This window comes from Lycorma delicatula, chromosome 2 (genome assembly GCF_047948215.1).
Source record: "Lycorma delicatula isolate Av1 chromosome 2, ASM4794821v1, whole genome shotgun sequence".
NCBI lineage: Eukaryota > Metazoa > Arthropoda > Insecta > Hemiptera > Fulgoridae > Lycorma > Lycorma delicatula.
The window spans coordinates 84,926,671-84,951,215 of record NC_134456.1 but is presented as its reverse complement, the minus strand read 5'-3'; the positions used below and the strand labels follow the sequence as shown (position 1 = coordinate 84,951,215).

The 24,545-nt window shown below is 34.0% G+C and overlaps 1 protein-coding gene across 5 annotated transcripts in view; it reads left to right on the top strand.

Moving 5' to 3' along the window:
• The window catches only part of Arl5 (ADP-ribosylation factor-like 5), a 92,802-nt gene extending 69,305 nt beyond the window's left edge, over positions 1–23,497 (top strand). For all 5 annotated transcript variants that reach the window (XM_075355694.1, XM_075355691.1, XM_075355692.1 and 2 more), the window contains 2 exons: positions 17,095–17,330; positions 22,656–23,497. In XM_075355694.1, the coding sequence (XP_075211809.1) occupies positions 17,095–17,330; positions 22,656–22,704 (285 nt within the window). In that variant the 3' untranslated portion in view covers positions 22,705–23,497. The remainder of the gene's footprint in view (positions 1–17,094; positions 17,331–22,655) is intronic.
• The last annotated feature ends 1,048 nt before the right edge of the window (positions 23,498–24,545 follow it).

Here is a 24,545-nt window from a genome sequence, read left to right as displayed (position 1 = left end):
AACAGTTTGTTGTTTACAAAGTCACATAAACCTAGATAAATCAATAGTAATAATAAAATAAAAGAACAAACATTGTATTCTAAATTTCAGAGGACATTGTTGCTTCTTTACAATGATCTTTACATATATAAAAAAAAAAACAAAAAACAAATTCATTCATTATTAATTAAATTCTCTAATACTCATTTAAATTAACACTAATTGCAACAGATTGATTCACTGATAATCATTAAGCCTTAAACTGAATAAGTCATAATTATATGATTTGTATAATCATGCAAGCTAACGTTTCATGAAGCATTTATATTCAATCTTACTTGGAACTAAGTAGCTGTGGTTTTACTCTTATATTGTGTGAATATGTTAGGGACTCTTTCCGTAATTCTTCATTATGTATTATAATGGGAATCCAATAATTTCTCAGAGTGAAGAGCAATATTTTTGGCCTCATTATACCGATTACATTATATATGAGTAGTGTACTGGCATTTATGTTCAGTTTAATAATTAGTTTCTAAGAATCTAATGAATTTTCTTTATTATTTCAAACAAAAGAGAGTTAGAGCTTTCTGTCTACAGGTATAACCGCCCAGATAACAGAATTTACATGGTCTGCATGACCCATTCTCCTCTATGGCTTTTCCCATTGATGGGAGTAAATGAATAATTATTATCATTTCTAAAAGACAAAACTCCAGCCTTTGTGTTTTGTCGAGAAGATGAATTACAGGTGGAAGTTTTTATTTGTTATTACTTATTGATAAATGAACCTTTTATTTATTTTACATGCCATTGAAATCGTGTATCTTGTAGAAGTACTTGGATTTAGCAAAGCACTGTCTTATCAAATCTCTCTGAAAATATTAATTCTCATAGCACTTATTGTGTATTATAATATTTATTCTTATCACTCTCTTTTATATGATTATTCTTAATAATTTGTGTGGCATCAATAGTCACAATTTTTATCACATTTTGTTTTAACACTTGTATATATTCTTAGTATTCCACTTGTATCACTTCACTTGTATATATTAAATGGCAACAAAGTTGAACTTTGTAAGTTCAATATACCTACCTTTTCTGATTGTTATCCGTTAATTTTCTCTGTATAAAGTGGATTTTTATTTAGTCAAAGTTTAAATAAATACAAAAAAAAAGGTTTTGCCAAAAATGTGTTTTTCATATGTTTGCATTAAATTAGATTATTTTATTATCAAACCAAACATTACAATTTCAAAAGAAACCAAAATTATTTGCCTAAATGCAATGAATTCTATTGGTTAAATAAAAAAAATTTTCACCTTATTAGAAATTAACAGAAGAATTGAGAGGAGAGTGGAAGAAGTGTTAGGAGAAGACCAATTTGGTTTCAGGAAAGTTATAGGGACAAGGAAAGCAATTTTAGGGCTCAGATTAATAGTAGAAGGAAGATTAAAAAAAAACAAACCAACATACTTGGCATTTATAGACCTAGAAAAGGCATTCGATAATGTAGACTGGAATAAAATGTTCAGCATTTTAAAAAAATGAGGGTTGAAATACAGAGATAGAAGAACAATTGCTAACATTTACAGGAACCAAACAGCAACAGTAATAATTGAAGAACATAAGAAAGAAGCCGTAATAAGAAAGGGAGTCCAACAAGGATGTTCCCTACCTCCGTTACTTTTTAATCTTTACATAGAACTAGCAGTAAATGATGTTAAAGAACAATTTAGATCCGGAGTAACACTACAAGGTGAAAAGATAAAGATGCTACGATTTGCTGATGATATAGTAATTCTAACTAAGAGTAAAAAGGATTTAGAAGAAACAATGAACAGCATGGATGAAGTCCTATGCAAGAACTACCGCATGAAAATAAACAAGAACAAAATGAAAGTAATGAAATGTAGTAGAAATAACAAAGATGGACCACTGAATATGAAAATAGGAGGAGCAAATATTAGAGGTAGAAGAATTTTGTTATTTTGGAAGTAGAATTACTAAAGATGGACGAAGCAGGAGCTATATAAAATGCCGAATAACACAGGCGAAACGAGTTTTCAGTTAGAAATATAATTTGTTTACATCAAAAATTAATTTAAATGTCAGGAAAAGATTTTTGAAAGTATATGTGTGGAGTGTCGCTTTATATGGAAGTGAAACTTGGAGAATCGGAGTATCTGAGAAGAAAAGATTAGAAGTTTTTGAAATGCGGTGCTATAGGAGAATGTTCAAAATCAGACGGGTGGATAAAGTGATAAATGAAGAAGTGTTGCGGCAAATAGATGAAGAAAAAATCATTTAGAAAAATATAGCTAAAAGAAGAGACAGACTTATAGGCCACATATTAAGGCATCCTGGAATAGTCGCTTTAATACTGGAGGGACAGGTAGAAGGAAAAAATTGTGTAGGCAGGCAACTTTTGGAATATATAAAACAAATTGTTAGGGATGTAGGATGTAGGGTGTATACTGAAATGAAATGACTAGCACTAGATAGGGAATCTTGGAGAGCTGCATCAAACCAGTCAAATGACTGAAGAAAAAAAAAAGAAAAAGAACTAAGTTAGAAACGGTTACTTTGCACCATGTTAATCGATCAGTATTAGTCATGCGCTAAAAGTATTTCACCCAAAAATAAATTTATTGTAGATTTATTCATCTAAAATTCAAGTTTCATTTATGGATTGTGTTTAATACTGTTATTATCTTGTTTTATTTCGTTATAAAATAATTTACTGTATTCGGTATAGAATAATACAAGGAAAATATAAAATACATTTTCCTTATCTTTTTTTTAACCACAATATTCTTTTGTGCATTGTATATTATGATAATTTAAATAATATTCTGTATATGTATTTAGATCATGATAAAATAGTTTTTAATGATGTTTATCTAATTCTGTTTTGTAAACCTTTACTAAGCCAAAGTTAAATTGCTCATTTTAATCAAATTATGGTTTTTATAACTACTATTTACATGTAAATTTATTTTTATAATGCTTTCTGTGTTTTTAAATGCTACTGCTCTAGAATCAAAATTGTTTTTGAAGATATTTGTACCATTTTACAATTTATTTTAATACGTATATTGTAGAATTGCGTATATTTTAACAAATAATGTAATATTTGTTAGTTAATAAAAATATAATGAGTATATTCATAAAAGGCATTATTGTTTAATTAAAGTAGTAATAAATGTACTTCATTACTTACACAGTTGTTATTTGACGTAATTTCTTGGTTCATTAAAGGGATAACTGTATTTGTGCAAGTGTAATCTTAAAAACTTCATCTGAGTTTCTGATGTGTTAAATAGAATGATGCAAGAAAGAATTAATATATGTGTATCTATGTTAAATAATCGTTATTTACGATAAAGATTTTACATTTTGTAATAGGAATTCACTTTTTTGTTAAAAATCATACAAACAAAATATTTTTGCAATTGTGTTACCTTTTCTATGCCATTCATTAATACTTTCTTTTTGAAATGTAATTATTTATAGTTCAGTGTAAAGTAAAGTGAATTAATAATAATAAATTTATTTTTAAAATCTGTAATCGTTGTGAAAGTAGTAATTAATATTTAAATATAAGTAATTAGAAAATAAAATGAAAGAGAATTTATTTGAAATCCACTGGGCATTACTATTATTTATTAGACTAGAATTTTTTTTTTTTTCTTAAAAAGTTTTTGTAATTTAAAATTAAAACAGAAATTATTCCTGAAAGTATTAACAAGTTTTATTTAAATCATATATATATATATATATTTATATATAAAAAGGTGAATGTTTGTTTGTTTGTTTGTTTGTCCCGTATATGTTCCTATAACATTCATCCAATTACAATGAAACTTTGGTGAGTTGTGCGCATGCCCGCAAAGGTTTTTGAATTAGTTTAAATCCGCTAGATGACGCTGAGGTCGAGATATTTCGAAAAATTGTATTTATGGTGTGATTTGGCTCATATTCAGAGTATATATTAGTTAGGCCAAAAAATTGGACCCGCTAGGTGACACTTGGGTCTACTTATTTCAAAAAAATTTATATATGGGCCGATTTGGCTCATATTCAGGATATACGAGGGGAAAGTCAATTATTTTCCACAATGTAGTTATAAATTGTATTGCAATACAAATAGGAAACTTACATGTACATTATTTTTCAACATAGTCCCCTTGCATTTCAAAGCACTTGGTCCATCGTTGCACAAGTTTCCTGATGCCCTCGTAAAAGAAGGTTTTCGGTTGAGCTGCGAGCCGGGAATGCACCGGTTCTTTCATACTGTTTCGTCCTAGGTAAATCGACGGCCCCTTAATGCCTCTTTGAGCGGACCAAACAAGTGGAAGTCAGAAGGGGCAAGATCGGGACTATACGGAGGATGAGCCGGTACTTCAAAGTTGAGTTTCTGGAGCGTCATAGCAGTGTAGGCAGCATTATGTGGACGGGTATTGTCGTGCAACAACACACCTTTCGACAGCAGTCCCCGGCGTTTGCTTCTAATTGCAGGCTTCAGCTTGGCATTAGCATCTCACTGTAACGCGCACTGTTTATTGTCGTGCCCCTTTCCTCGTAATGTTCCAGTACTGGGCCTTGTGAGTCCCAAAAAACTGTAATCATCAGTTTTCCTGCGGACGGTTGGGTCTTGAACTTTTTTTCCAGAGCGAATTTGGATGTTTCCATTCCATACTCTGCCGTTTACTCTCCGGCTCGTAACGATGGATCCACGTTTCGTCACCAGTGATGATTTTATCTAAGAAGATGTCCCGTTCGTTACCATAGCGATCCAAATGTTTTTGGCAGATGTCCAAGCGCGTTTGTTTATGCGGCTGTGTGAGTTTTGGGACCCGTCTTGCACAGACTTTATGACAGTCAATCTGTTGTGGATGATTTCGTAGGCAGAACAGTGACTTATTTGCAGACGATGTGCCACTTCATCAATAGTTACTCGTCTGTCTAAGAAAACCATGTCACTTGCACGCTCAATGTTTCCCTCATTTGTGGCGGTAAACGGTCGTCCGGCTCCTTCGTCGTGCCTAACACTTGTACGACCATTTTTGAATTTTTCAATCCATTCCTAGACACTCCGTTGCGGGAACACATTGTTCCCTTTCTGTACCGAAAGTCTTCGATGAATTTCGGCCCCTGATACACCTATCGACCACAAAAAACGGATCGCTGAACGTTGCTCTTCTTTGGTGCAAACAGAAAGCGGAGAAGCCATGGTTAACGGCAGGGCAGCGATAATGCAACTAACCTAGCAGCATCAAACCTGTACAGACATAACAATTAAACCACGCATGCGTCATATACGCAACACGACAGTACTACCAACATAAACAAAACTATAACTAAATTACGGATAATAATTGACTTACGTGAAAAGAAATATTTTAGCAAAACTATACCCGCGTGGTGGTGTCGGTGTTGAGATATTTACAAAACAAAACAAATATACAATCTTTCTTATATATAAGGCAATGTTTGTATGTGTTTTCGCCACAGACTAAAAAACTACTGGACTAATTTACGCGCAGGGAAAAGGAAAAACGGCGGGGGAATGGAGAAAGGGAAAATGGAAATAGGAAAAAAGCGAAAGGTTAAATTTCGTGAAGTTCTGTAATATTCAGTTTTTTGTGTTTCATTAGACTTTCGATTGTGTTCATTTAATCTACATATGTACTCAAATCTAGCAATAGTGAAGCATTGCCAGGTCTGCTAGTAAAGATAAATCATACAGATAATTATACAATTACAATTATATTGTTATGAATACACAAAATTTTGTTTTATGTAACTATCGCTTAAATTCAATGTTAAAAATATATATAAAAATGTACCTCATTCTTTTATCAATAGTATGTTACACAAAATATATTTAAATAAATCATGCCAGTAGCGTTTTGAGGAATCCTGATCTTCAGATTCAGAATTGAATTCTCATTTGCCAGTATCACTGCTGACGTTTTATTTTTTTGTCATTGATCTCAGCAGCATTCCTTAGTGCTTCATTTACTATTTCATTTAACGCATTACATTATTTGGAAGCACTTATTTATTGCTGTGTTTCTTAAGATGATATTTCAAATGAAAAATTCTATAATAAAAATTAAAAATGGAGGGAGTTTGTTCACATAAGCACTAACTTTTAGGAGCACTGCCGCCCATTGACTGGCTCGCTGTCATGCCCATTCTTTTGGTATTATAACTAATTAAGAATTATGCCCAACTATGTCATCCTATGCTCAACTTATGTCATCCCCGTTGATGTTCTGTAAGTTTCTGTTTTTGATTCTTTAAAATAATTTTTTGTTGTTAGCATAAGAAAGCTGAACTTGTTACAGATTGTTTCTATATTTTTCTCGATGAAAAATTACTTTTGAGATTATTTTCATGTGATACTCTTTGTTGTATATCATCCATTTCAGATTAAAAATAAAATTAACATATAGAAGAGTGTATACCAATTATCAAAATAAGTACAGCAAAAGTGAATTAAATCATTATTACTCCCAATATTAAACTGTGTTAAGCAGTTGCTGTTGTTTAATCGAATGAGTTAATGAGACAAAGATAATGGAGCAAGACAATGAAATCATCAGGTGGTATAGTCAAGATTGGAATAAGGAGATGGTCATTGACCTTGAGCGTTCAAGTAACTTGATATTTGTTATGACATTTTTGTATGTTGTATCAATACGAAACTGGTTGCGTGAATAATTTTACTGAATTATCGATTACACTACACGTTCCAACTTTTAAAATTTTTTTTTTTTTCAGAAAAGGTGTGCATTAGTTTAGAGAAAAAAAACTTAGTTTTAAAGTTTCGAGAAAAAAGTGGGTACAGAAAGCAATAAAGACTTTTCATAACCTTGTAAAGAATGGATATAACCTGTTTTTCTTTTCTTTTTTTTTATACAAGCGTAATAATGAATTTAAAAAAGGGAAAAGAAGTGCTCAAAAATTGCTTAAGAGTAAAATTACCTAAATGTATAAGAGATTGCTATTTCAGTTGTTAAAAAAAATCATCATCATATAAAAGGTGTATATATATTGTCGCTTAATGGCTTCGACGGCACGTGGCACCTTAGAGCTTTATGGTAGCCCTGAAACGGGCTGAAGAAAGCTACGGCTATGTCGGCTCGGCTGTAGTCCGGGAGTTTTTGCTCGTCCCTTGGAATCGAATCCAACTTCCCCTCAGCGGCAGTGGCACTTTAGTACAACGTGGCAGTGATGGCTCCCAGAACCCCGCAATATCGGGTCGGCATCGGTCGAGACGATGCTCCGGTTCTATCTTCATTGCTAGGCCTCCTGGCGCTAGCGGGCTTCATGCCGGATCGGCCAGGGCGCTTGAAGTCCGGTAAGCTGAGGCACTGAGCGTCCGCGTCCAGGGACTGTCTCGGAGGGCCAGCCAGGCCTGCTGCTCCGGCGGGGATGTTGGCATCCTCCGGAAGGTCCCACGTTGTGCCGGCCAGGGAACTTCTCCTTCGCCTTTTTCTTCTTCTTCTTGGCGAAGGAACGAGCTTTCACGGAATGGAACGCAAGGATAGTGGGAGTTTATTATCTCCGTACTGATCGCAGTGCCTGACAAATGCCCCTTGCAGCTGTGTCTTTCGTTTATCCGGTGAGTCATTATTTATTTAGTAGCGGTTATAAATTTTTTGTGTTTTATTTGCGGACGGATACGGTATTTGCGTTCCGGTCCTTTAGACCAATGAGAAATAATTGTTGTGGCTGATCGTGGGAGACCAGGCGCATATGAGCTTCGAACTCCTGGCGTTATTCCCGTTAAGTCCTTTCAGTGCTAGCGCCTTTCGGCCTAACAGGAATACGCCTTTCGTGGACCCTAGTGTTTGGATGCGCTTCCCTTTCCGGAGGCAGACGCATGCATGTGTGTAATTATTTACAGCCGGTTTCCGTAACCGGTTGTAAATAATTTGTAGGCGGTAAACCTTGAATAGTTCTGTGCCCCGTAAAAGGCAGCACGAGTGAAAAGGCCTGTTCTCTCTTCCGTCGGGCTGCTGCTGGGTCTTTCTTTCACGATCTTTGCTGTCCGCCTGTAGGCTCCCGTTAAAGCCCAACATGGCTAAGAACGGGGGGGGGGGGTGGCGACCGGAACGTCATTAGGCGGGTCTCTTCCCCTCCGCAGTTCGTGCTTCCGCGAACTCGGTTAGCTATTTCAGAGGGCAACGATGTAGGACATTCAAGATGTCCAGCGGAGACCTGCAGCGAAGGCAAAATCTGAGTTTTAAAATCACCGATGTAAATCTCTACCGAGGCATTTACAACGGTGGCTGCACATGTGTGACGATTTTCCCACTCTTCGATGCAAGAGGCCTTTGGTTTAGGTCTATTGCGATTGCCAACTTTGGCACGAGTTAGGTGATGAACTGTGGGCATTTTCTGCGTGTTTCTGTTCCTGCTTGCGGGAACGCTTTTTCATCGAGGATGGATTGATCAAATCTCCTTAGTCTGAGTTGCTTCGGTCTCGACTAAAGTGGTGTTTGAGTAGGTGTAGGGGACCTGGTAGAGAACATTTTTTTGGCAGTTTCTGCTGCTGTATTTATCAATTTTACTTGGCTAGCTTACTTCTCCTCACATCTTGCACTGGCGACTGCGGATTCATTTAGTGTTAGTTACCCGGGGGTGGCTAGGGTCCGCCCGGACAATGTGATTGGCCGGCGATAGGCGTGCTTGGCACCGAGCCCCGGTTAGAGTTCAAGTATCAATGGGGGTCGTGCTTGGGAGCGTGATCTCCCGGGTACGATTCACTCACTTTAGCATGGAGATTTGTTGAATTGGAGTGCACACTTATTAAGGGGCAAATAAGAAATTGTTGGTTGCGATCAACCTAGCTGTAAATCCAAGCGGTCCTCAAAGTTCGAGCTGTAGTGGGAGATTAGAGGTTATACTTAACTCCCGAGCCGACCAGATTTGCGGTCCTCCGGGACATTATTTTCGCTGGTTAGCTCTCCAATCACTAAATTTATTAACATTCTGTCTTGGCATGAAATTACTGAAATAATGGTATTGTAAAGTGGGTACATACAGTTTAGGTGGTGGTAATAGAGTTAGGCGCACGGGGTCTTTAATCTTCCGCGGGTAGGCTGTTAGCAGTTCCTGAGGGCTACGTGGTAGAGTTAGGTGTCTGATGTCTTCTTAGATGGCAAAACTTGACTAGGGCGGGATTTACTGATGTGAATGTATTTCAAGGCAATTGCATCAGTCGTTGTTCTGGTTCACACAGAGCTGAAACAGACAAAACAAAAAAGCATGTCCTATATTGCAGGAAAGATTTGTATGTTGTATTATACAACATACGATTACAAACCTCATTGCGGACAATATGACAAACCTCAAACATAGCCTCCAAAGCGAAAGAACGCAGTGTCATGTTTTTACCTACTTACATATTGGGGTTTCATAAAATTTAGCTTGTAAATTTGGTGGGGATTTATAATCTATAAGGCAACATATATATGATAACATTATACGCATACCTCGCGCTTTGGCAAAATCACGCTTTGCGTTCCCGCGCAAAAACAAAAAAAAATTTACCTATAATGAGAATATTATCAATATTATTAATTATATTAAGATTATTAATTAATTATATTAAGAATATTAATTAATTATATTAAGAATATTTAAATAGGATACTATTGGCTTAAATACGGATTCAATAGATTTTAAATAAAGGTTAACAACAAAAGTTTTTATTTAATTTATCTTGTTGAAGAATTAAGTGTTTACTAATAATGAACTCTAGTTGAATAATATAAATTACTAATAATAATAATAATAAAGAATATTAAAATAGGATGAGATTAACATAAATACCAATTCCATTAATTTTGAATAAAAGATTTACAAAAGAGATTTTATTTAGTTTATCTATTTGATAAATTGAATTTTGCCTACGTGACCGTAGACAATGAAAAGTATTCGGCCAGGTAGCGGCGTTCTACCGGTTTCCTGTTGAGTTTACTTGCGGAGCGCACCACAACACAATTAATCGCTCCCACTGAGAAGTATATGGAAAAACTAACACGGCGTGAGGTCTTTTCCTTAAACCCTGCGGTGCAGGATCTTCTCGATAGATGTCCCTAAGATGGCTGTGCTCGGACATCGCCTGTGCTACGCTTACCTCCGACACTGTTTTTATGCTCGCGTTGTAGCGAAGTGTGGCGTTTCTGACGAACTACGGTGCTCCAGAATCGTCCGCAACGCCACGTTTTGGACGACTTTCAGCATTTTCTGAAGCGTAAAGCACAAAAAGGCCTCCCGTGCGGAGTAGGTGTACGTCAGAATTGACAAGACGTAGAGTTGATATATGAGTATTTCAGTCGCCAGCGGAATGAGGCTGGTTCGGTTAAGCACTGAGTATAAGGAAGCCCTGCCGGCCTCTGCTCTCTGGGTCACATACTTAACATGTTCCCTTAAGATTAGCCATTCCCAGACTTAACTTTCGTCCCAAAGGATATTTTGACCCCTGAGATTTCCAGCTGTCTAGCCGGAGCGCGTCGCTTGTATGTGAATAGCACGGTCACGGACTTTTACCACCGCCGCCTTGGCCGCGGACATAGTCACTTGCGGCTTGCCTGCAAATGGGTCGCCAGTGAGGCCTCTGACTCGCGCCCAGCTACGCCTTTCAGTGACTACGGACCTTCGAAGGGGGGTGCCCTTTTGTCGGACCAGATGTTCCTTATAATAAGGACAACCCTTATAATTGGCTGGGTGTAGCTCCTTGCTATTCGCACACGAGGCGGAGACTCTTCGCGTGTCTTGAGGCAGGCTACGTTTCGTGGTCCCCGCCACATTTTGCGAGGTGTGCCCTGCGGCAATAGTTCGACGAGCGGCCGAACGTTTGCCATCTGTGGCATTTGGTGGAGTCCCTCGTGACACGTAGGCAGTCATTGTTATTTTGCAATAAAAGAGGTTGTCCAGGTCGTAGATGACCCTGGTGGCTGGCGTTCATTTAAGTGCCACAAGACACGTAGGGGTTTCCCTATCGTCCCTTATGGTCAACTTTTTGACCGACATCACGTAGAAGCCAAGTGAGAAGAGCTCCTGTCCTTTTTCCTCGTAAGTGATCCCATGATACCAATTATGGTCCCAAGGATACCATGACCTTAAGCTTCCTCTTCTTAGGTATCTGATATGTATGAAAGGCAATGCCCTTCCAGTGCAGAAAGCTCTGCACTTCCTGGAAATTCCTCCCTTATCGAAAACCCGGTGCTCTTTGCGGCCAGGCGCCCTTGGACTATGGCGGATATGGCTCTTGCCAACGTGGGCCACTCCCTAGGGCAGTCCAACATGATCGGCGGAATTTTCTCCCGCTTCACGACCGGTGGTTGTGAAGGGGTTCTTCACCACCACCATGGTGGCGGCTGCAGTTTCCGAACCGCCCTCGGGTGTAGCTGGCCCCTGGGACTCAATGTCCACAGCTACCAACGCCTCACGCTTGACCCTCTAACGGGCTCCCACGCTTAGAACCTCTCCGCCGGAAGGTCCCGGGGATGGTGAGCGAGGAGGGGGTGGGCGACTAGTCTTCAAATTAACTTATAAACCTTAATTTAAATATTGATATTGGATTCGTCTTAAGAATAAAGTCACTTAACATTTAAAGTAAATATAGAATAAATAAACAATGGCTTACATTAGCGTATATAGCTAATATAAATAAGGCGGTGATTATGTCTGAACAGTCTCTATCTTTATACTAATATTTTAAATGTAAGTAAAAATAGTTTACGTACTACTATACACTACTTAATCCATAGCATTAATTATTAAAATAAGTTCTAAAGTAATAGAATTACTTTGTCGTAAGATTTAAATCAAAATATTAAAATTTACATATTTAACTAATATTAAACCGATAGATGTCGGCTAGCTAATGTCACGCTGAACGATACTAAGCACATCCCAACCCCGTAGGGGAAGACACCTGCCTTGTAATGCTTCCGGTTGCCACTCCCCCCCACCCACTTACCAAGCCCTGATGGGCTTTAACGGGAGTTGTCTTTCGCTCTCTAACTTTTTACCCTTCATAGTAGTAAGCCAGACCTCGTTGGATGCCACCGATGTAAATGCCTCGGTAGACATTTACATCGGTGATTTTCAAACTCAGCTTTTGTCTTCGCTGTAGGACTCGTCTGGACATCTTAAATGCCCTACATCGTTGCCCTCTGAACTAGCTAACCGAGTATGTGGAAGCACAAACCCCGCGCCAGTTTCGACTTTCAGTGAGCCAATTTCTAGTAAATGTCTCATAAATTCGAGGCAAATTAAACAACAACATACCACCAAAAATGTTGTTCACAACAACAAAATTTAGTCCTAGTTCCCTTATTGAACTCAACTTCAGTTCATACCCCTGACTTTGTTTCATGATAGACTCCAGTCTTGTCTAGCAGGGAGAGGCAGACAGACCTCAGTAGTAAGCACAGCATGTAGCAACAATATATATATATATATATATATATATAAATATATATGTGTATATGTGAGGTCCATAAATAAAGTAATGAGACTAGTTTTTTATTGGCAGCCAAAGTGGCAACACTGTCAAGTTACTGGTATGGTTATATGAAAACCTGATTTATATTAGGAATATTTTTAGTCTATTGTTCCCTCGTGTGATGTACCAAACTTTTCGAGAAATGAGTTTTTGTTGTGTGTTACAAAAATGAGTGATAATAATTGTGAGCAATGTTGTGCAATCAAGTTTTGTGTTAAACCATGTGAGAATGCTACTGAAACTTTTTCAAAATTGAAAAGGACGTATAGAGTTGACACTCTGTCACGAGCCCAAGTTTTTAGGTGGTTTAAAGCATTTTCAGATGGCTGGGACAAGTTGCTGACAATCCATGCTCTGGAAGACCGTTAACATCATAAAATGACAATAATGTTAAGTAAATCTATGGTACAACCGGCAGGCAATTAACTGTCAGAATGATAGCAGAACAATTGAATTTGAACCATACAGCCCATCAAATTTTGATAAATGAATTGGACTTGAAAAAAGTTTGAGCAAAATTGTTCCCAAAAAACCTCACTGTTGAACAGAAAAACAACAGGGTGGAAGTGTGCCGCGATCTTTTAGGGCAAATTGAAACTGACCCTGATTTTCTAAAAAATGTTACTGCTGGTGATGAATTTTGGATATTTGAGTACGACCCAGAAACAAAACGCCAGAGCAAGAAGTGGCACACTTCAAACACAGCACGTCCCAAAAAAGAAAAAATGAACAAATCAAAACCATGCTAATTTGTTTCTTCGATAGTAATGGCATTATCTATAAGGAATTTTTATCTACAGGCCAGACTGTAAACCAATTTTTTTTTTCAAGAAATTCTTGAAAGACTGCGGAAAAGAGTTTCCTATGTGAGACTAGCCATCAAAGACAATTGGATGCTGTATCATGACAATGCACCTTGTCACACTGCACTCTCAGTTAATGAGTTTTTGGCAAAGAAAAACATTGCTGTAGTTCCTTAACCACCTTATTCACCTGACTTGAGTCACTGCAACTTTTTCCTGTTACGGACTTTAAAAGAACACCTCAAGGGACACCATTTTGGAACAATAGAAAACATTAAAAAAAAATGTAACCAGCTATTTGATGGATATTCCGGTTTCTGACTTCCAACACTCACTGAAGAGTGGAAAAATCATTTGAAGTGTTGCATGGCTTCCCAAGGGAACTTTTTCGAAGGTGGTAGAGTCCAAGTATAATTGAATTGTAAATAAAAAGTTTTTCTGAACCAGTCTCATTATTTTATTTACAGACCTTTTATATATGTTTACTTGTTCATTTATTTATTTATTAAATATTTATTTACTGTAAAAAAATTAACAATTTTTTTCTGAAAAAAAGACAGTAGAACCCAGTGATGTTATCCTTGTTTCTTGTAAATCTTTCCTGTATTGAGTAGTTTATAAATTTGAACATTTTAAAATCTAGAAAATATACTACATACTTATGGATTAAAACGTTTTAAAACTCTTTTTTTCTAGTATTCAAATCCGTGTAAAAGTAAATTGCCTTTACTAGGATTTGAACCTTAGGACTCTCGACTTCAAAATAAGCTGATTTGCGATGACCAGTTCACCACTACACCAACCTGGTGGGTTTATTGACTCCTTAATTTCTAATGAAATTGCCACAAAATAAGCCTAATTTCTGTTTCAGTGCATTTTTAAATTTATTTAATTAATTTTTATGAGGTACATCATGTCTTTAGAAACCAACTCCCCCTTTTTACCCACCCTTAATGATGAAGTACGAAACATACTTACATTCTTATTCCATGTGTCAAAGTTTCTTTGAACGGCTTATACTCTGCTTCATGGTTTTCCTTCTGTGTTCTCTATAGGGTTCATCTTGGTGTAACATCCAGCAGTAGTCTGCTGTCATCATAATAGCCCATTTTCCTTGAAACTTCCTTTCCATTTCTTTCATGTCCTGATGAAATTCTTACCCATCTTTTCATTGACAGCACCCAGATTTTCAGGAAAATATTCCACATGCAAATTTAGGAAGTGAATTTCTCTTCAAGCTCATGGAACGGCTTAAATTTTTACACTTTTGCAGTATGTTCTCAAGGATTGATTTGAAGCTCAGATCTTTCTTATCATCAAGAAACTTGGTTACTATGTCTTTAAAAGCTCCCCAGACTTCTTTTTCTGCAGCTTCCATTATTTCTCAAAATTACCATCTTTGAGAAGTTTTCTAATGTCAGGACCAGTAAAGACACTGTTTTTTAGTTTGGCGGTTGATAAGACTGGAAATTTATCTCAAATGTATTTAAAACATTTACCTTCTTTTGGTAAGGCTTTGATAAATTGATTCATCAAACCTAACTTGATATGCATAGGTGGAAGGAGAACTTTATTCTGATCTATGAGAGCTCTTTGTAGCACATTTTTGGTTCCAGGTTCTAATGAAGTTCTTTTTGGCCAATCTTTCCTTATCCAATATTTTTCTCTGTCTCTGCTATCCCATTCACACAAAAAACAAGGAAACGTTGTGTATTCTCCTTGCTGTTATTATTGAGCATTGATATTATTTTGAGATCGCCGTACATAATTCACTTATGACTGTCAATTTAATTTTATCAAGAATGAATTCCAAATTATCATAACCTTCTTTTAAATAGACAGGATGTTCAACTGGTATTGACGAATACGTATTCCCATTGTGAAGAAGGACAAGTTTGATGCTTGTTTTGGATGAATCTATGATGAACATTCTCCAATCGGTACTTTCATACGGAATGTTAAGTCGACTCAAAAGTCCATGTACATCAGTGCTGAAGACTGATTTTCCTTCTTTCGAAAAATATGGAAGAAAATACTCTTCTCTGTACCTGAACCAGAAAAATGATGTGCCAGCTGCTAGCAGGTTCTTCTCCTTAAGCCTCAAACCAAGCAGTTCTGAATTTTCTGTGTTCAGATGTGTCTCAAACCAAATCGTTTAGTTCAGACTGTGAATAAGTCACACAGCTGTCTCCAGGTTCACACTCCTTGATGTTATTTAAATCACTTGTGGAACCATCTATTTCAGGTAAATTTTCTGGTGAAATTGGCGCTAGTATGTCTGGACCATGAGGAACCGGGCATAAAGCGGATGGCACATTTGGATAGATGATTCTTTTTTTATTTTTCAAATTGAAACCATGAACACCAGTCGAACAAAAGTAATAATCAAATAATCATTGGTGTGATTTCGTGGCTCTGCCACACCATTGGAACTCCAAATCTAAACGCTTCTTGTTCACCCTTTGACCACCATATAAGATCTTCAACACATGTGTAGCAAACATAAGTGGGGTGCCCAAGTTGTCTCTGTATCTTCTCCTATTTTCAATCTGAAGTACATGAGGTACACTTGTTGAACGAAATTTGTTATATTTCTTCTTTGCTTTTGCATCATTAACTCACCACAAATGCAACAAAAAGAATCTGCGCATTTTTTGCAGCTTCTTGAAGTCATTTTCAAAAGAAAGTTTGCTGTATGACCTGAAAATATATTTTCCACCAACAAAAACGCATTTGATCATGGAGGATGGAAAAACATAAATTTACATATGCTGATGGTTGAAACAACACTGAAAGTAGTTGCACAGTGCATGAATGGCGCGGACAGCTTCCAATAAACATGTTACATATTGTTAAGTCTTATCACAACTTGTCGGCCAAGCTCTCCCGGCTGTCTCACCCTCATCCTCTTCAGACCACTCAACTGTTTTGCATAGTATATGCCAAAAAGATGAATATATTATATTAATTTATTATAAAAAAAAAACCTTTTTTGTCTATTTTATAGTATCACATTTTTGCAATTTTTCAACTTTTTACAAATTTTGAAATTGCGATTTGTGAAAAATCCTAATGTGATGGAAAAAATAAAGGTTATTTTCAGATTCAGCGCCAAAAAATACATATGAATCAATTATCAAAAGTTGGAGAACATTCCAAAACCCACATTTTTGCAGGCTTGTGTTATTTATTTTAACCTATATCTCATCAGTTGTAATGGCAATCACAGTATGTTAAAAAAAAATTCATGTCAAATTTTATTTGACATGAAAGAGTTTTTATTATTGGTGTTTGGTTTTACTCATTGATAAGTTGCTTTACCACCATTTTTTCAGACACTTTATTCCTATCAAGATTTTTAACAAAGATATTCCTGATTATTTTTGTTTTAATATTCACTACATCAGTGCTGCCCCTGATTATCATATGATGATTTTTCATACATCTTAATAAACATTTGCAGAGTTTTCATCAGTTGTTTATTAACAGTCATTGTGATTTCTTTATTAGGTATTTTATATATTTGTATAACAATGATGATGTGAATTTATATACTATATAAAACTTGCTTTTGGACTAAAAAGCTTTAGGTAACTTCAATTACAATTTTGTATCACAAAGTTAACATGAAGAGTGCTGGATTTCACTTTTTAACTGTTACAATGTGTATCAGCTTCAACAGAACTTGAAAATTATTTTTTTTTTAAAGTAGTATATTTTTTATTTATTTAGCATTAAATAATTATCTAACTGAACTATTATGTCTTTTTCCAGTTTGTTATAGTTGTTATTGACTCAACAGACAGGGAGCGATTATCAGTAACCAGAGAGGAGTTGTACAGAATGTTAAACCATGAAGAATTAAGTAAAGCTGCGGTTTTAATATTTGCCAATAAACAAGATGTTAAAGGTGCAATGTCAGCTGCTGAAATTAGTAGACAACTTGATTTAACTGCCATTAAGAAACATCAATGGCATATACAATCATGTTGTGCTTTATCTGGAGAAGGGTAATTATTTGTACATTTTCAACATATTTATCTAATTTTAGGAAATAATAATTACATAAAATATTTTTTTTAATATACTGACTGCCACTTCCATAGTATATAAAGAATTTCATTATTCTTTGAAAAACTGCTCGCCATTTAACTGCATCCATCTAGTGGTTTTTTTTATAGTAATTAATTCAAACTGACTTTTTGACACAGTTTAGTCAATAAAGTGTATCTTTATATGATAGCAAAGAAGTAAATATGTAAATAAGATTTTATGTGTGTAGCATTTTTATTTAAAAATTAAACATAAATATACTTTACTGATAGTACAGACATTTAATTTTTTTAAACTTAGCACCTAATTTAGGTTAAAAAAACCTTTAAAAAACCTGACACCTGTTTTTTTTTTTTTTTTTTAATTGTTGTATAATAATAGAATAATAAGAATGATATATTTGAATCTTTGAGCACAGCATCAGAATCATAAATTTAGTTTTATTGTAGAAATATTTTTATTGCACTACATCTTCATTTTATTTTTTTTATAATTTGAACAAATAACTTAATGTTTAGTTCATCTGAAAACTTACCTTTCTGTGTAAATCTCTCTGCATAGATTTGTTAAAGATTTTTAATTACGTACTCATAATTTCCTTCCTTGTATATACAAAGTCTGATTAAAAAGAGTAACCAGACACTTTCTATTCTTTTTTAAATACAGCATTAATCTCTTTGCTGATCGTAACTTCATTAACTTCCTTTCCACTTTGAGAACCAGCTCTGAACTTTGAAAGTAGTGTACAGAGCATTGTTTTCTTTTTTCTTTTATAGATTCTATTGTCTTGAATCTCTGTTCTTTTAACAGCAATTGTAAATAAAAAGGTCAGCAGGGGATTTTACTACCAGGGGTAGTCATATTGGTGAGTATGGTTGATAGGGATGGCACAGACATTTTTTTTATATAAAATTCACAAATTAGCTGCGACATGTAGGTTGGCACATTGTCATTATGAAGTACCCATGAGTTGGAATGCTAAAGGTCATGTCTTCCTCACATTTTTCATGGAAATGTCTGATGACTTTTAGGTTTTAATGACAACCATCTATCCTCCATATAGAAACTCAAGGCAAATTATTTCTGAAGTCAAAAAAGGCTGTCAACATCAGCTCTGTGTTTGTATGACTTTTACATGCTTTTTACGGTGTCTATGATGTTTTTCTGTTCCAATGCAATAACTGAGACTGTTCTTCATCATAATCATGTTATTATCACCATTTATTATCATTGACAAGTTTTATCAAAAACGTTTCATCAAAGTTAATAAAAGATCTCTATACAATTATCTTTTTGCTTTTGTGCTTTTAGAATGAACTTGGTGGTGAAACAATGCATTCCTAATTTTTCAGTTTGGATTTCATGCCATGAATCCAACAAAATTCAATAAGAATAACAGTATTTTTTGTTATCTCATGAATTGTTAAACGTCAATTTGATAGCACGAAATCATTCACTTCAGCAATGTAGAACATCTCTATTGGTGTCAGTGGTCCTCCTGGATGATTGTCTTCTTTGGTAGATATTTCTTCTAAAAACGTCTGGACCACACTCAGCATTTTGTTTGCCTCAGAACTTACACCGCCCTCCCTGTGAGCCTCTTGAATAATTTTGTGGTTTGGTAAAATTTTTGATAAAGCTTAACATAAATTTTTACTGCAACTCTTTGTTTCTTTAAGTTACAAATAAAAGTTGCCGAAGGCACTAAATAACATAACACACACAGGTGGTGGGAAGCTCATTAGTTTCTACACTATTCAGTGATGCCAGTCACATGTCTCAAAATATCTCTTTAAGCACCAGAGAAAAGTACAATTATTTTTTGAACAGACCTTGTATAAGTTTCTTATAGGATTAAAACAAAGCTTAAATCATAAATCTGTTCAAAAGAGAAGAACAAAGCATTGTTAGGTGGGAAGCTTGTGATGGATTAAAGACTACATAGAAGTGATAGCTGCATTATCAATCTTGACTAGAATTTGCTTCTGTATATACAGTAATTAAAAAATAACATAACCCATAAATCTATCAAAATTATCTACTGTTGAATTTATTGATTTGCCACACATTACTTTACTTTACATTGACAATATATGCTGTACATATTTTATACGTTTACTACCTCAACATATGCTATGAACTATTTATTTGTTTTTCATATTTTCAAGTGTGAAATTAACATAATTCACATCAAATACTTAAAACATGATAAAATTATGTTAAAAGAAACAGGTGGCAGCAGAAATATTATACAAAAAAGGAGCAGCATTGTTTGATCTGTTAATAATACATAATAGAATACAAACACCTTGCTGGGAAACTGCTCCAAGCATTGTTTAACTTTAAAGACATACATGGAATTTGTGTGTTTATCATGGCTTTGGCATTGTCATTTTAAATTAACAGATTTAACACATTACCTTATTTAGCACATTTCAATTTCCAAGATGCTTCTTCCTAAAGTATTTTAGGTATTGCAGAACCATTAATAGTTTTTAAGGGCTGTGGTTTATTTTTTTTTCAGGGAATGCTATTAATTGGTCATTTTTATTTAAACATATATTAACTGCTACTGTCACTAGCCAGCCATTAACTACTGTTAATTATTACCATTAGCATCATTGATGTAAGTTCATTAGCTTTTTATTTAAGGGAACAGTTTCCACTATTAACAGTTGACCCTAGTTATGACCACAATATTACCTACAGATTCCAGAGGTTAATGATTCTATAGTTAAAAGTTAGCTGTAGTAAAAATAATACCCAATAACCTTCAATATGAGTCTTTTGTGGTAAGCTTAAAGCTCAACTTTTTTTTGAACAGTTTAAAAGTCCCACAGTATTGTTTATTTAAATACAATATACATAAAAAATTAAACATAATCATTAATGAGGTTGATCATAATCATTAATGAGGTTGAAAAATATTCACTATGTCTTTTCGACTGAGTTTTTCTATTTCGTATGTGATAGCAGCACTTCTGTAATGTATAATATATATATCAATGTTTTCAGCCATATTAGATGTGTAGACCAAATTTTGCATCTGAGTAATTTGGACAATTTTATTAAAAGTGGCAATTTATTTTATTTGAAAATGATGGAACAAAGGATTTGGATTAAATTTTGCGTTAAAAAGTGAATAAAATGGTGAAAATGTTACAGAAGATTTTTGGAGAGATGTTATGTCAGTACAAAAGGTTTATAATTAGTGCAAAAGGTTTCAAGAAGGCCGTGAAGACATTGAAGATGACAAAAGGGTTAGATGTCCGAATACATCAACAACCTATGAAATTATTGACAAAATAAAGGACATTGTGATCAGTAATCATTTAATCATTATTACAGAAGTTACTGAAGAGGCAGGAATCACTTATGGCTTGTACAAAATAATCTTGACTGACATTTTGGATATGAAACAAGTAGCAGCAAATTATTTCCAAAGATGTTGAATTTTCAACAAAATCATCACAGAAAATTTGTTAACTGACATCATTGATAGCTTAAAATTATTGAAATGTGGCTTTTATGTGGTGGGTGTACAGAACACATTGATGATTCACATTGTAGGTGTATAGTTATGATATTGAAAGAAAGGTCCAGTTATCACAATGAAACCTTTCTGAAGAGCTGAGACTGAAAAAAATTTGCCAAGTTGGATCGAGTGTTAAGTGTTTTTGCAGTTACAGTGGCTCCATCCATTATTAATTCTTACAAGTTTGTATGAAAAACACAATGTTAACAGTGTAGTGCTTAGCAGCTGTACACTGTTTACAAATGCAGTCTAAAAAAATTGACCACAAATGTGGGCTAACAATTCTTGGATTTTACACATTATAACACTCCAGCTCACATTTTGTTATTAATTTGTGATTATTTAACTAAAAATTATACATAATTATGCTACAGCCTCCATGTTCTCCGGACATGGCATCCTGCAACCCTTTCTTGTTACCACTGATTAAGAGAACATAGAAAGGACAACAATGGTTTGCAACAGTAATTAAATAGTTAACAAATTGGTAAGTGAACTGAAACCTATACCAAAAAATGTTTTCCACAAATGTTTTGAGGAATGGAAGAAACTCTGGCATAAGTGGGGCCCATCTGGGAGACTACTTTGAAGGGAACAGTGTAAAAGTATAAGTATAAAAAAAGTAAATTCTTTTTGATAAAAATTAAAATTCTCACACTTGATTTTTTTTTACACCTTATATAGTGATTTCAAGTTATATATAAGAAAGTGAAAGAATAGCAGTAGTGGTTAGGAGAGGTAGTTTGAAGTATTCCAGTCAAAACCATGTTTTCATGTATTTTTCTTTAAATGGTAAATGATGCATATATTTCTGTGTGTAAACAAGCATAAAATATATTAAAACAGTTATTATACATCTTGATTACAAAAACTATAACAGAAAACGTAGCTGTCATCTTTGTTAGCTGTACTTAATTATTAAAATATAATCAAAACAGCAGGCAAAATCAACTACAGCAGTTTGATTTCATCTCCCATTATAATTAAGTACATTAAGTGGTGTTTTCTATAAGTTACAAACAATTACTTTGTTAGGAAGCCACTTTACTTTTGAGATTTCCAAAATCTAATCCCGTGTTCGTCTCTGAAGCAGTAATACCATCCCATGTATCATATTAAAAAAGTGTTATTGGTGTATTACATTTTCAAATGTGTCCTTTCATTTTTCCCCATTAACTATTTCATGGCTTGGTAATTATTGTTCTAGGTTATTATATTAAAAGTGAATGTAAAACAGATTAAAATGCAAGTGACAAACAAAACTTAATAAAAGAGAACAAACATAGGTAGTACAGTATTAAATAGAGCAACCTGAGTCATAATTAAATGCAGTCTGCTAGTGATTTTACCTCACGCATGAGAAATTAAACTGTACCAACATCTTTAAAATGATAAAATATGTTTATGAGTAAGAAGTTTGGAATTTCTTTTTCTACATAAATCCATATTCATTTAAGTTATACCTTTCCTAGCTGCAACTTCCTACCCACACTCCCCTCAGCATCTGCCTGTTCTACCAAATATTTTTTTCCTGCAATAATCTCTACCAACTTTTTTCACTCATTGTTCTTCTACCACATAATCATACCGATCAATACCTTCGTCTTAGTTCTTTCCATTTTTTCAAAAGCAATCAGACTTTAGTTGTAAATGTGATAACACAGACATGTAAATAGTAAATAGAATTTCAAATTTAGTTGGTAATGTATTTTCTTTAAATTAATTTTAAATTATTTATTTGTTCTAGGTTATATCAAGGGTTAGAGTGGATATGCAGCAGATTAAAACGAAAGTGACAAGAATAGTGGAAATTTAATGATTACTGTATGAGTTAAGTGCAAAAAAAACCGGTTTTTTCCTCAGGTATTGAGAGAACTGATGCCTGTGGGTATGCAGTATGAATTGTTCAAAATAATGATTGTGTAATAGTGATGTGTAATTATAAAAAATAATAAAATAAATAAAAACAAAACATTGCAATGTAATATATAGTAGCATGAACAAATATAAATATTTAATTTCTACAAAGTAAAATATAACAATGATTTATTATGTTAAAAATCTATTTATAAAAAATGCGGTACCGTTTATGAATTTCATTAAGCACTATGTAAATATTTTGTTCTTATTAAGATATTTATAAAATTAAATCAATGAACTATAGTTACTTGTATAATGGTTAAAATGCAGTTATTATTTATAAAAGTAAAGTATTTTGTGATATTTCAAGGAAAAAATTATCATTTAAAACCACCCCAGGAAACTGTACTGGTTATACTGTTAATGTGACTTATCAAGACTTTTTCAAGATGTGTTTTTTATGATTACTTTAAATCAATTGTTTTGTTTTATATCTTAAATTAATTTTAAAAATAAGTGATATTGATTACACAGTACGATTGTGCGTGTTATTGTTAAATGGATTTGGATCGACTTAATTGAAGATCTGACTTGTAATCAAAATTATTTACAGATTTATTATTATATTATCTACACTTTAAATTAGTTATGTACAAAATAAATAATACTATTCATAAAATAATATTTAAATTTTAAAGTTTTATTAATAAATTACTTGTTTATTTTATATTTATTATGGAACTTTTCTCAGCATTTTCAGTCCTACTTTTTTATGTTGTAACATTATTGAATTCTTTTTTTATTTTCAGGAGTTTGTTATATTATAATCAGCTTGACTTCATTAATTTTTTAACATCATATAATGTATTTTGTAGCAAAAAGTTTTTAATGTGCCGTAATATTTTATTGCTTTTGAAAATATTTGATGGATCATGCCAGAAATAGTAATAAAAATTATTATCAATGTTTTGATGGTTTTTGGAGCTCTTTGCTGTAATTAATTTAAAGTTATCTATAAATTTATGTCCCAACTATTGAAAACTTAACCTGATATCATGTCATAGTAAAGCAATAGAAACATTGTCTTATATATTGGCCTCTGAGCATTAGGACATGACCTCAATGAGATCACTCTGTAAATACACTTGACTAACACATACATAACTTAATTTTTTGCCTACAGCCTAGTTTTAAAAATACTATAAAATATATTATAAAGCATTTATAAGCAAAGAAAATATTCATTGTCATATAAATATGACTAAAAACAGTAAGCTTAAAAAAAAGGGGAAAAATGAAGATTAATATTAAGAGAAAATGTCAGTAATTAAGAGAGAAGTGGTGGAAACAAAAAAAGGAGGCTAAATGTTAAAAGGTATGAGTAAAAAAAATAAAAGTAAAAAATGGTTAATTTTTTACAAACTTATTTTCACGACAACCAAACCAATTTACTCTTAAAATTTTCAATTTGTGCAGTTAGTGCAATGTAATTTGTATATTACTGGAGATCTGTGCTTGTCAAGTGACTGACATTTATGATTTTGTATTGTTAGTATATGTTGTGTGATTTTTTTGGGTTGTTTTTATTTTTATTTTGTGAAGAGAATAAATTGCAAAATGGTTTTATTCATTTGGGTCTATGAGATATTTTAAACCTCATAGAATTCCCCTATGATATTTTTCCCCTTATGAGTGTATTAAGGTTAAATCATGAATCTAAACCTGAGAATTTATGTGCACTTGTACTGTTTGAGATTCAATGAATAAATCCCAGTCA